Here is a 12,917-nt window from a genome sequence, read left to right on the forward strand (position 1 = left end):
ATAATGTGTGTTATATATTATGAAGTACACAAATCACTTACAAGATATTCTTGAATCTAATTAAGGCTTTAGCCCTAACTTCCAGGTTATAGAAATGACATCATAATAAAGTAATCAAACACATTCAGGATATGGGACATGCTGTATGTCTACTATCTCCTCAAAATTGAAATGTCATACAAAGGATGGAGGATATCCTAAAAATTTTAAAAAGACTTAAGAGATAATAACAAAATACAATGTGTGAACCTTGCTTGAATCTCAGTTCAAAAAGATATTTTTAAGACAATTGGTAGAATTTTAAATTTGTTTTTAAATATTAGATGATATGGAATTATTGCTAATGTTCTTATGTTTACATAAGATAATGTCTTTATTTTGGGGGAATGCATGTTGAAATATTTAGGAGTAAAGTATACGACGCCTGAAACTTACTTTCAAATGGTTTAGATAAAAACCGTGTGTGCGTGTGTGTGTGTGTGTGTGTGTGTGTGTGTGTGTGTAAAGAGAGAAAAGGAAAAAGAGATAGCAAAATGTTAATGTTTGATGAATCTAAGGGAAGAGTATATAGTTGTTTATCATAAACTCCTAGAGAAAGCATAGGAGGTAATCTCCTTGACACTGGTCTTGGCAAAGATTTTTTTGGATTTGACACCAAAGCAAAGGCAACAAAAGCAAAAATTAAGTAAGTGGGACTACACAAACTAAAAAGCTCCTGCACAGTAAAGGAAACCATCAACAAAATGAAAATGCAACCTGTGGAATGGGAGAAAATATTTGCAAACCACATATCTGATAGGAGTTAATATTCAAAACATACAAGGAGCTCATACAACTCAACAGCAAAACCAAACCAAAACAAACAAACCCAAATAACCCAATTAAAAAATGGGCAAAGGATCTGAATAGACATTTTTCCAGAAAAGATACACAAATGGCCGACAGGTACTAGAAAAAGTGTTCAACATCACTAATCATCAGGTAAACGCAAGTAAAAATAAAAACCTAATACCTGTAAGGATGTTTATTATCGAAAACTCAAAAGATTAACAAACACTGGTACGGATGTGGAGAAAAGAGAACGCTTGTGCACTGTTGGTGGGACTATAAATTGGTACAGCCACCATGGAATACAGTATAGAGGTTCCCCAAGAAATTAAAAATAGAACTAACATATGATGGAACAATCCACTCTGCATATATATATCCAAAGAAAATGAAAATGAAATCATTATCTCGAAATGATATCTGAACTCCCATGTTCATTGCAGCATTATTCACAATAGTCAAGGTATGGAAACAAACTCAATATTGACAGATGAATGAACAAAGATATGGAATATTTGTGTGTGTTTGTGCATGTGTGTGTGTGTGTGTGTGGTAAATTATATAATGGAATATTATTCAGCCTTAAAAAAGAATGAAATCCTGTCATGTGCTACAACCTGAATGAACCTGGGGGACGTTATGCTAAGTGAAATAAGCCAAAAAAGACAAATATTGCATGGTATCACTGATAATGTGGAACCTTACCCCCTCGCTGCAAAAATAAAAAAGACAAAAAAAAAAAAACATTGAACTCACTGGGAGCAATTGGATTGTAAGATCTGTAAGGATAAAAGCTAGTGAAGTCAAGACAAATACCTTAGGACCCCTACCATACAAACTTAAATGGTCAAAATCTTTGGTGAAATGACTCATCACAGTAGGGATAAAACAGCTATATTCAATAACACGGATAGGAAAATTTTCCTGGGGTAGAAGATATGCCAATTTACTTCATCTGTATCTAACATAATTTGGGGGGAAAATTTAAAGATCGGTTAGAGACCAAAAGTGACCCAGTGCATCCAGCCTTTCAACCATCTCTAAGAAGGAGCCAGACGCACCAGTAAAGCCATGTTGGATCAGCTTGGCCTTCACATAAATATCCCCAAGTGACCTCAGTCAACACCACATAGAGCAGACAAACTTTCAAGTCAAACCCTGCCCAAATTTATGAGTAAAATAAGTGATTGTTATTTTTAAGCTACTAAGTTTTGGGTTTGTTAAATGGTAATAAATAACTTTCAACATTACCGCAGTCAGCTTTGATAGTGTCCTTGCTTCCCAGCCCAAGAATATGTCTCAGGCTACTCTTGCTTGTTTTCTGCATAGACCTGGAATTGCTCCCAATGCCCGTCTCCTTTCATTGAGAAACCATATACAAAGAGCATTATTTGGGTATCAGGTACTTTTTTTTAAGAAACAAAACATTACAGTCACATTCCACTCCCGTCCTCCCGAGGTAGTTGTCACTATAATGAGTTTAGTGCCATATTAATCTCTTGAATTTTAAAAAAGTTTTACAATTTATGTATACTTTCACAAACAATAAATCACAGTGTATTTCATTGATTCTAAACCACACATTCACCATCCATTTTAAAATCACTGGAGATGCATCTTAAAACAGATGGGAAGTGATAGTTTAACTGGTTGCATTTTTTTTCATTTTAGCAATATGTGCCTTACTGATCTATTATCTGTTTCATCTAAGATTAGATGAAACATAGATTAGCTCTTTTATACTTTATAAAAAATTTAATCATTTGAGCTTATTTTCCTACAAATTACTTTTCTTGCTAAATATTTTAGCAAACTTTGTTTAGGTATAATTTGCATTAAAAATATATAATAATGTAGGGGCAGGACAGGAATAAAGATGCAGACGTAGAGAATGGACTTGAGGACACGAGGAGGGGGAAGGGTAAGCTGGGACGAAGTGAGAGAGTGGAATGGACATATATACACTATCAAATGTAAAATAGCTAGCTAGTGGGAAGCAGCCGCACAGCACAGGGAGATCAGCTCTGTGCTTTGTGACCACCTAGAGGGATGGGATAGGGAGGGTAGGAGGGAGGGAGACACAAGAGGGAGGAGATACGGGGATATGTGTATATGTATAGCTGATTCACTTTGTTTAAAAAAACAGTATATATATATGATAATTTACATATAACAAAATGTACCCATTTTAAGTCCACAGTTTGATGAGTCATGATAGCTGTACAAAGCTGTTTAACTTTTCATTATTAAGCTATGAGCATTATTTATATATTCTGGATACAGGTCCTTTGTCAGATATATGGATTACAAATAGTTTCTCCCAATCTTTGACTTGGCTTTTCATTTTCTCGCTGCTGTCTTTCAAAGAGCAGAAGTATTAATTTTAATAAATTCCAATTTAGAAATTTTTCTTTCACGATTCACACTTTTTGTCTCCTAAGAAATCTTTCTCTATTCCAAGACAGCAATTTCTGTTTCCTTCTAGAATTTCTAGAGTGTTAGATTTTGTTAAGTCTATGATCCATTTTGCAATCTAAATTTTGCACTAAAATTGTGTATGGTGTGAGGCGAGAGATGAGGTTATTTCCTATTTGAATATATAGTTACCCATTTGTTAAAAAGACTTCTTTTTTCTCATTGAATAACTATGGCACCTTTGTCAAAAATCAGTTGTCCAATATGCATGGGTCCTTTTACTCTATTCTGTCCACTAGCCCCTAACATTTCTTATAAAACAGGTCTTCTGTCAACAAATTCTCTCATCTTTTCCTTGTCTGAAAAAGTCTTTTCTCACCTTTTCTGAAGGATATTTTTGCTGAATATAGAATTCTAGGTCAACGGGTTTATTTCCTACGGTACTTTAAAGATGTCATGCCAAGGCCTCTAACCTGCATAGTTTGAGAAAAGAAATATAGTCATTCTCTGTATGGAATGTGTCTTTTTTTTTTCCTCTAGCTGCTTTTCTAATTTTCTCTAGTTTTCAACAATTTGATTATGATGTACCTTAGTGAGGTTTTCTTTTTTTTTTTTTTTGCAGTACTTGGGCCTCTCACTGTCGTGGCCTCTCCCGTTGCGGAGCACAGGCTCTGGATGCGCTGGCTCAGCGGCCATGGCTCACGGGCCCAGCCACTCCGCAGCATGTGGGATCTTCCCGGACTGGGGCACGAACCCGTATCCCCTGCATCGGTAGGCGGACTCTCAACCACTGCGCCACCAGGGAAGCCTGTGAGGTTCTTTATGTGCTTCCCTGCTTGTTGAATTTCTTGGATCTGTGGGTTTATAGTTTTCATCAATTAGGAAAACTTTCAGACATTATTTCTTACATTGTTTTTGTCTCCCCTATCCCAACTTCTAGGAGTCCAAATACAAGTATGTTAGAGGACTTCATATTACTTCATAGGGGAGTAAGTTACTGTTCTATTTCTTTTTTCTCTTTGTGCTTTAGTAAGCCTCACTGATTTTTAGTACTGTAGTGACCCATCTGCTATAATTCCATCTGTTCTTTCTCATCCAGCTAGTGACCAAAGAGGTAATCAAATAGCAGCAGTGATTTTGAAAAAGAAATCTTACACATACTTGAATTATTGGTATAAGTGTATTAACCACAAATAAAATATTTAAGGACTATTAATTTTAAAATGTGTGATTTTTTCAATATCTTCTTTACTGTCTATAAAATGAGTTTGTGTATATATACATATACATGTAACATTAGAAATGATACTGAATATGATGCCAATGATGGGCTGCTGTAATTTTTTTACTTTGACTTCCTTCTACAGAAAGTGATGACAATCTGTGGAAAATGCTTTATTGTATCATGCCAATTTACTACAAGGAGTATTTCAAAATAATACAAAAGTAATCCACAGACTTGATTAAGTGAAGATCAACTGATCTGAAAAATTTTTCTTCCTTAGTTCTTCTCAGTAATTGCTAAAAGTCCAATAAGCTGATTTTTCCAAGATTGATTATTCTAATAACTTTGGGTGTTCAATCCGTGAAATGGTCCAGTCAGGCTTTACTCCTTGTGTAAACTCCCTCTGAAATCTAGGGAAAAAATTATAAATAATGTGAATCTTATATCAGTCCAAATACTTCCTGGATAACTACATAATTTGCAAGTATATATTAGAGGCAGTTGTTAGCAAAAAGCTAACAGTTAATGGTAAATAAAAATCAAAAGTTTAATCTATTAATTTGATCACAAAATATATCCCCACAAAATCAGAAGTGCATTCTCAACTAAAATGAGTATTTTTAATGGACTGATCTACACACTCTCCAACATCTGCCAGTCCTTGAGAGGAACTTCAGTGTTATTCTATTGTTAAGTACTAGCCATAATATACGCCTAATACGAGGAGAAATAAATTGGAATATGGTGATAAAAACAGCACTTTCATGGAAGCTGGTTTATGTGGTTAGACTTACTCATAGCTTGCATTAAGACCAATCTTGAAAATAGCAGTGTTTATGAGCTGCCCGTGATCTTAGTAGGGAATATCAGAAGAACCAAAGGTTAGTGTTGATTATAGTGTTCTAAATGACATCTTAAAAAAGAGACAATTCAGCAGATTTAAATTAAGTATTTAAATATACAGAATATTTTGGGTAATTACAAATAAAGCAAAATTCAAAACAGAAAAAGAAAAGAAAAAAAGTACATCTCCTTCAAGAAAAGTGAAGAAAAAGAAGATATAATTCCCTTTACCTTAGCAAACCAGCATATTTTCTTTCCTAGGTCGTTTTTGGGATTTGTTCATTATTTTAAAGCAAATTTGTATAACTCTGGTGACATAACAGTATTCTCTTTTAAATAGATATTAAAATATGACATAACAGTATTCTCTTTTAAATAGATATTAAACTATGTCTCCACTGACTCGCTTGACTTTTTCACTGTTCCAAATTTTATTAGTACAATAATACACTAGAGTGTCTCTTTTAAATAGTTTGTTAACCTCCTGTTAGACAGTACCTCCTTAAGGGCAGGAACCCTTCAATTCTGTATCTGAACCCCTACCAGAGTACTTGGTAAATAGGAGATGGTCAATAAATGTCTAGTGAGTGGATGGTCCATGTGCCAATTATGGCAGATCTTATTTTCCCAAGATGGTCATAACTACATCTTGCATCCCACATGCTCTTCTGCAACGTGAACTTGCTGCTGCCCCATGAAGAGGTGGAGTCTCTCCATGCCCTTTCACCGTGCAGATCCTGTGACTGCTTGGACCAGCAAACCATGGTGGAAATGATGTTGTTCCAATACTGGGCATAGCCCTTTACTGGTCTAGCATCTTCTGGCTTCTGCCTCTTGGAAGCCAACCACCATGTAAACATGTGACTAGCTTAACACTACCACAAGCCCAAGCCGCAAGGAGAGGCCTTGGAGAATGAGACGTCATGTGGAGAAGCCAAGGAGCACCATGGTGCTGCCCACATGAGTGAAGAAGCCATTGTGGAAATGAACCCCTAGCTCCGGCCACCCCACTTGATGCCAGAGGGAGCAGAGAAAACTCCACAGCGGAGCCTTTCCAAAATTCCTGAGCAGTAGAATAGCAGGCAAAATGAATGGCTGTTTGATGCCACCGAGTTTTGGAGTGGTTTGTAACGTAGCAATAGACAGCTGAAATACAGTTTAATTAAATTCAGCAATATTACCTCTTCCTAATTTCTGAACACTCCTGTTTCATGGCCAGTGTGTCTTTCTGACTTTCTCTCTTCATAAATAACTTGTCAAATTTCAATCTTTTTCTCCCTAAATCTCCCTTTAGTTTTCATACTTTCATACTACCTTCTATTTTCTAGAGAAAGGAAACAACGAAATGTGATTAGACTTACTCATAGCTCGCACTAAGAAGTTGTTTAGTTTCCACGTTCTGATCCCCCAACTTAACCTGGAACACACTGGCTCCACTTATAGTTTCACTGGGGATGTTGGCACTGGTTAGATACCAAAAGCACATCAGGATGTTAACAAACTTCCTTCCTTAGAGAAAAAACATACACACATACAAATACAAATCACAATAATCTATCATTCTTATATCCTTAATGAAATCAGCAACTGGCAGTAATTATACAGCTGTTACAGACCAAATTTGGGGCTCATTCTAGTCTAACTTAAGATACCTGTATTGACACGTTTTTATTTTTAGAAAATTCTCCTGGGGTTTATGACACCTTCCTCTCTGGATCACAGTAGTAAGAGCTACTATTTACTGAGCAGGTACTTTTTACCAAGTACACTACATGGATTACTTTCAATTTGTGGCATTTTCTAAAATTATGATAACAGATATCTATTGTCAAACCAAAAATGAGGGGGGGGAACACTTTTTTGCTGCTATGTCATTAACTTAACCCCAACTGCCAGAAAGAAGCCTTCTATTCTACCCCTAATTCACTTTACTATGCCCAGTGATTATGACAACGTCCTGTGCAAAAATCAGGTAGTAACCATGGTGCTAAGATGCAATTTGAAATATTAGGAAGAAGAAAATATCATTAAAAGTACCTTTACAAATGTTTCAAATTAATATGTGTGTGAAAATTTTTTCACTATTAACAGTCCTCAGTCAGAACTGCCTTAGCAAGTGTGTAAGCAAAGAGTAGATTTCCTGTGTGCCTAGCACATAATACACTGCAAATATTTGTAGAAGGAGTAAGTCAGTAAGTTTTCAGGGAAAATAGGACAAGGAGATGAACAAGATAAAGGCTAAAGTTCCTTTCAACTATTTTCATCATCTCCAAATAAATCCAATTTGGGAGTTCTGAGTTAATGTTACTTTCAAAACAGTCTTTAGCTAATATTATTTACTTTTTCTTTTACTCTTTACTCCTACTTAACATACAGCTAGACACCTAAAATATTCAATTGTTTTCCTTTCAGTTAGGAAATCTGAAACACAAATATTTTCATGTTAAGGTATGGGAGCAGCTTGTCTTAGACAATTTTCTTTAACTTAAGTTACAATGCTCTCTTCTGTGAATTAAATAACATTAGGGGAAAGTTCTAGATAGAAAGGCATAAGAAACTATTACCATGTCCCAAGTCTTCCAGAACTAGGGCTTTAAAGAATGAATATATTATTTTCTCTGCAGTTCTATAAGTATCCACTTGTACCAACAAAATGTCACTATTCCATGATTATTCACTAACTTAGCTTATCTGGACAATCGTGGGTCATTTAAAGTTGACTATGCTCCAGCATTACCTTTCTCATCGTAGTAAATGGAGATGTCTCCTGTTGATGTATATACAATTTCATCTATGTCAGCAGCAAGGGCATTTTTATGGTTGTCAGGTAGTGAAGTAACCTTTCCTTTCAATACACGTAGTGTCTAAGTATGGAAAAAGCAAACCATAGGTCACTTGTTGAATTTTCAAAAGCTTTTCAAAAAGTGGAGTGAATTCTTCATGGAATGAATTTTGTAAAAATATTTTAAAATTTACTGCCATATTTATTCATTTTCAAAAGCAAGGCTGAGGGGCTTCCCTGGTGGCGCAGTGCCTAAGAATCTGCCTGCCAGTGCAGGGGACACGGGTTCGAGCCCTGGTCCGGGAAGATCTCACATACTACGGAGCAACTAAACCCATGCGCCACAACTATTGAGCCTGCGCTCTAGAGCCAGAGAGCCACAATTACTGAGCCTGCGTGCCACAACTACCGAAGCCCGTGCACCTAGAGCCCACGCTCCACAACAAGAGAAGCCACCGTAATGAGAAGCCCGCACACCACAACGAAGAGAAGCCTCTGCTCGCCGCAACTAGAGAGAGCCCGTGCGCAGCAACAAAGACCCAATGCAGCCAAAAATAAATAAATTAAATTAATTAATTAAAAAGAAAAAGCAAGGCTGAAAGGGATCTGATTATTCAATTAGATAATTCGTAATAGAACTGTTCTTATACAGAATTCTATATAAGAACTGAAAGACATCATATTAACTTACTTATGCCTTAAGTAGCAAGTCATTCTATACTTTTATATGACCCCAAGTACCCCAAAGGCAAGATACAGGGACTCTACTTTGGCTGATGGCATGCATACTATTTTATTTTATTTTTTATTTTTTTATTTAAGGGTGATTTATTTTACTTAAGGGTGGCAGTGGGAATAGTCATAGATTTCTAATACAAACCAAATACAGAAGTCAAACAACCATAAGAATAATGAAAATCTAAATATTAAAAGCTAGTCTTTTAGGAGAAAAATAAGGAGACTTTTTTTTTTTGTCAATGGTAATGGATATGTAAGGATACTGACAACATTGGAATAGCAGAGGAATTGAAAATGCTATACATTGATCAATGGGAAACTAGCTAAATTAATTATATTGCATATACACAATAAAATACCATGAAGAAAGCAAACACATATATAGTCTTTGGTTGAACCATATACCATTCTAAGTGCTCTACATTACATATACTATCTCACGTGATTTCCCAACAATACTACTACTATCCCACTTTACATATAAGACAAGAAGTTAAGTAAGCATGCATACTACTTTACAACATAAATAAGGACAACGTATATCATTCTACTGCAAGAGAATAATACATTTATTTTTAAAGGAAAAATAAAAGTATACTTTACCTCTTTGGCCACAAGTTCTTCCAATAGATCAAACTTACTCTGTGACAGCAACTTGGACACATGAGCAAAAGCCTTAAAAAAACAGTGGAGGGAAGGTGGTGATTATTATTTCAAAATATCATGTGAAATACCATACAATGTACAATGCTCATACTTGAATGTCTAAGTGTAACAAAGACTATTTTATGATAAAGGCAATAGACAATGTCAAACACTAGATATCGGTGTTAGGCATAACTCCTCCAAAGTTGGTTGACTTTTCTTTTCTCATATAGCCTTCCCACATGGGCTGAATTGTGTTCCCCCAAATTCATATGTTGAAGCCCTAACTCCCAGTACCTCAGAAGGTAACTGTATTTGGAGACAGGACCTTTAAAGAGGTGATGAAGTCAAATGAGGGTGGGCCCTAATCCAATCTGACTGGTGTCCTTACAAGAGGAAATCTGGATACACACAGAGATACTAGGGCACACAAGTACATAGGGGGAAAAAAAAACAACATGTGAGGACACAGCAAGAAGGCAATCATCTACAAGGAAAGGAAAGAGGCCTCAGAAGAAACCAACCAACAAGGTGCCAACACCCTGTACTTGGACTTCTAACCTCCAGAATGTGAGAAAATAAAGTTCTGTGGTTTAAGCAACCCAGATTGAGGTATTTTGTTGTGGCAGCCCTAGCAATAATGGAGTTGAATTTTGAGGAAAAGCACACTTCCAAATGGATTCAAGGATCCCTTGCAAACACTTTAGAGGATCTCAGGGTTCAGAAACACTGTATGTTTTAGTAAGCCTTTGCGTGCAGAAGATGGGTGAAATTTGGTAAGAAGAAACAAAGACCATAACCATCATGTTGAAACCCAAACATGAGACTCTAGTTTGTGTGGCCAAAGAAGATCACACCTGAGCAAATTATCCTATAAGGTAATAATGAACCATTAGGAGGCTGCCCTGATAAGGCTTTGGTGATATAAGATTGCCTAACCTAAACAGGCTTCTAGGAAATAGCCCTCTTTTTCATAGAAAAGGCCAAAATATGCTAGCAAGATACAGGAAAACAGACAGTACATGGTTAGTGGTTTGAAAGCAGTAATAGGGAAGGTATCATGTCATATGTGCATATCAATGGAAAGTAGGGTTTGTGGAGCTAATAAAGCTGTTTAAGGACCACCTATTCCTCTGGCTCACATGATGAATAAAAGCTTGCCTAGATTGGTATAAAATAAGCTACAGGATATATCGTATAACGCAGGGAATATAGTCAATATTTTATAATAACTATAAATGGAATGTAATCTTTAAAAATTGTGAATCACTACATTGTATACCTGTATTTTATATATATATAATATATATAATATTGTACATCAACATACTTCAAAAAAAATTTTTTTAAATAATTTTTTTTAAAAAAAAGCTTGCCTAGATTGTACTTAACCATCTCAACTTCTAGTGACTCTGGAGGACCAAGACTGCTTATAGAGTGGGTTACAGGACAATGCACCTCAGCACTTGCTAGCTATGCATCCTTGAGCCAATCGTTTCACCTTTTTAGAACTTGATTTTTATCATCTGAAAGAATTAGACTAGGATAATGAGCACGAAGGTCCCTTTCTGTTTTATGTTCTATGATTAAAAACAAAAAATCTTAAAGAACATGATCTAATTGATAACTTGATATTCACATCCCAAGATAACATCTTATTGATAGGAGGTTAGTCTAAGGAGAAAGGGCAAATTGAGCCATGAGAGTAGATAATCTACCCAGTGTTTTTGCATCAGATTATTTCCAAGCCCTAGAGTTACATCTATGTAAAGTTACATCTATGCAAAGTTACATCTATGCAAAGGAGATCTAGTAGGAGGAAGGTTTTTCAGCTATGTCCTTTGAAGTCGTACGTGTTGAAAAACTGGTTTGCTTGATCTGAAAGGTATGTTAAAGTAACCGCTGGTTTAATGGAATCACTAAATATTTGCCATGGATGACCCAACATTCTTTTTGGAAATCAGAATGGTTAAATGCACAAAAATTGACTTAGATGAGGCAAGACTGTATACAAACTGGCTGATGAAGGGGTGCAGATACTACTTAACAGCAAGGATAAGGGCTAAAATAGCTCACAGCTGGAGAACCTTTAGGATCAAAGAGTGACTAAAAAGTGTCCCATGCTCCTCTGTGTTCAGAGAAAATAGGGACTTAGGCTTGAATCCTGCCCATAGTGGGGAGATGACTTCCATTCTTTATTTATTTATTGACACATAAATAAGCATGAGGTAGACAAGCTCAAGTCATCAGCAGAGTGGTGGAGAACAGTAGCATCATGCCCATTTACCTCTGCATGGACAAAAGATTTTGAGAACTGACATGAGCAGAGGTTTATCCCTTACAATGCTGTTAATCAAGCTTGCTCTTTACTTTTTAATTTTTTTATAAAAACATAAATCAGTCAGGAGTTGACTCGGGGAAGCAAAAGCAGGAGTTAATATTGACATTGATTATAAAGTTGAAAACATTTAATTTATAACTGACAGGTCACATAAATAAATATCAATGGCTGTGTTTATAGAAATAATCTGAAAAAAAGCTAGGATTAAATATATCAATACCAGCATACGATCAATTTTGTCTTTTTCAGAAAAAATAAAGCCATGTAGCTTTTATGTGGCAGAAACAGGCTTTGAATCCATTTCTGACTCAAAACCTGTAGAGAGTAGAAAAAGTAATTAAGGGACTTCACTTGGTGTCTCCATCGAAACCCTATTTCTCGGCGACCTTGCAACAGAAGCAGAAGCTTAATTTAAATCAAGAAGTGGCCAGAGGGCTCTGTGTCTGGGTCACTACCCACATGTTATCATTTGAGACCCAGTGGAAACCTCACCGCTAAACACTTCTGCGTGTCTAACAGTTGAACGCATGAGAGGTGGAGAGATTATTTGTAGAGAAATAAACAAACCTGCTTCGCTCCCTCTGAGAATTCTGCAATGCTGAACTCTTGGTCGAAATAGGCCCAGATAAGGAAGGAGTAAATTCGAGTCCGAATCCAGTTGATGGGGTTGGAGAACCCCAGGATGATCATCTTGGTTTTCTGGCGCTGCTGGGGCTGCTCCTCGGTGCTGTAGATTCGCCGAGGGCAGGAAGGGAAAGCGGGAAGGGTTGTGGGGAGTCCCAGAGGGCTGAGCAGGGGACGCTGAGGAGCTCGAGCAGGCAGCGCCAAGGCCGCGGAGGCCCAAGAGACTCGAGGAAATGGGGCCGCTCCCGAGCCGAGGCGGCGGCGGCAGAAGCAGCAAAGTCCAGCCAACGGCGGCCACACGTCGGCCGAACCGGGAGTCCAGAGTCGGGCAGCCGAGCCCGGCAGAGGCCGAGAAAGCAGCAAGCGGGGTAAGAGACTGACGGCCAGCGCCATTTTTGTGACCTTTCACCCCTTGCCTGTGCAGTACGGAAACAAAGTCGGCGGGAAACCACCTCGGCGGGACTCGGAGAAAGAGG

At 37.1% G+C, this 12,917-nt stretch overlaps 1 protein-coding gene and 1 long non-coding RNA gene across 3 annotated transcripts in view; both read right to left on the reverse strand.

The window, feature by feature from the left end:
- The window catches only part of LOC132522190 (uncharacterized), a 67,559-nt gene extending 63,074 nt beyond the window's left edge, over positions 1–4,485 (reverse strand). The window contains exons 1-3 of the long non-coding RNA XR_009541108.1: positions 3,832–4,485; positions 3,623–3,716; positions 2,080–2,185 (exon numbers count right to left, since the gene is read on the reverse strand). This is a non-coding gene — a long non-coding RNA (uncharacterized LOC132522190). The remainder of the gene's footprint in view (positions 1–2,079; positions 2,186–3,622; positions 3,717–3,831) is intronic.
- Positions 4,486–4,622: 137 nt separating this feature from the next.
- MAIP1 (matrix AAA peptidase interacting protein 1) lies at positions 4,623–12,902 on the reverse strand. 2 transcript variants are annotated; one of them, XM_060152378.1, is made up of 5 exons: positions 12,385–12,858; positions 9,435–9,506; positions 8,049–8,175; positions 6,673–6,820; positions 4,623–4,878 (listed from the first exon to the last, which is right to left on the reverse strand). In XM_060152378.1, the coding sequence occupies exons 1-5, from the start codon at positions 12,832–12,834 to the stop codon at positions 4,800–4,802; spliced, it is 876 nt and encodes a 291-aa protein (XP_060008361.1). In that variant the 5' UTR covers positions 12,835–12,858; the 3' UTR covers positions 4,623–4,799. The 2 variants fall into 2 exon arrangements, with proteins under 2 accessions (XP_060008361.1, XP_060008362.1); XM_060152379.1 differs by lacking the exon at positions 6,673–6,820 and having other exon boundaries at positions 12,385–12,902.
- Between the last annotated feature and the right edge of the window lie 15 nt (positions 12,903–12,917).

This window comes from Lagenorhynchus albirostris, chromosome 6, assembly GCF_949774975.1.
Source record: "Lagenorhynchus albirostris chromosome 6, mLagAlb1.1, whole genome shotgun sequence".
In the NCBI taxonomy this organism is placed as follows: domain Eukaryota; kingdom Metazoa; phylum Chordata; class Mammalia; order Artiodactyla; family Delphinidae; genus Lagenorhynchus; species Lagenorhynchus albirostris.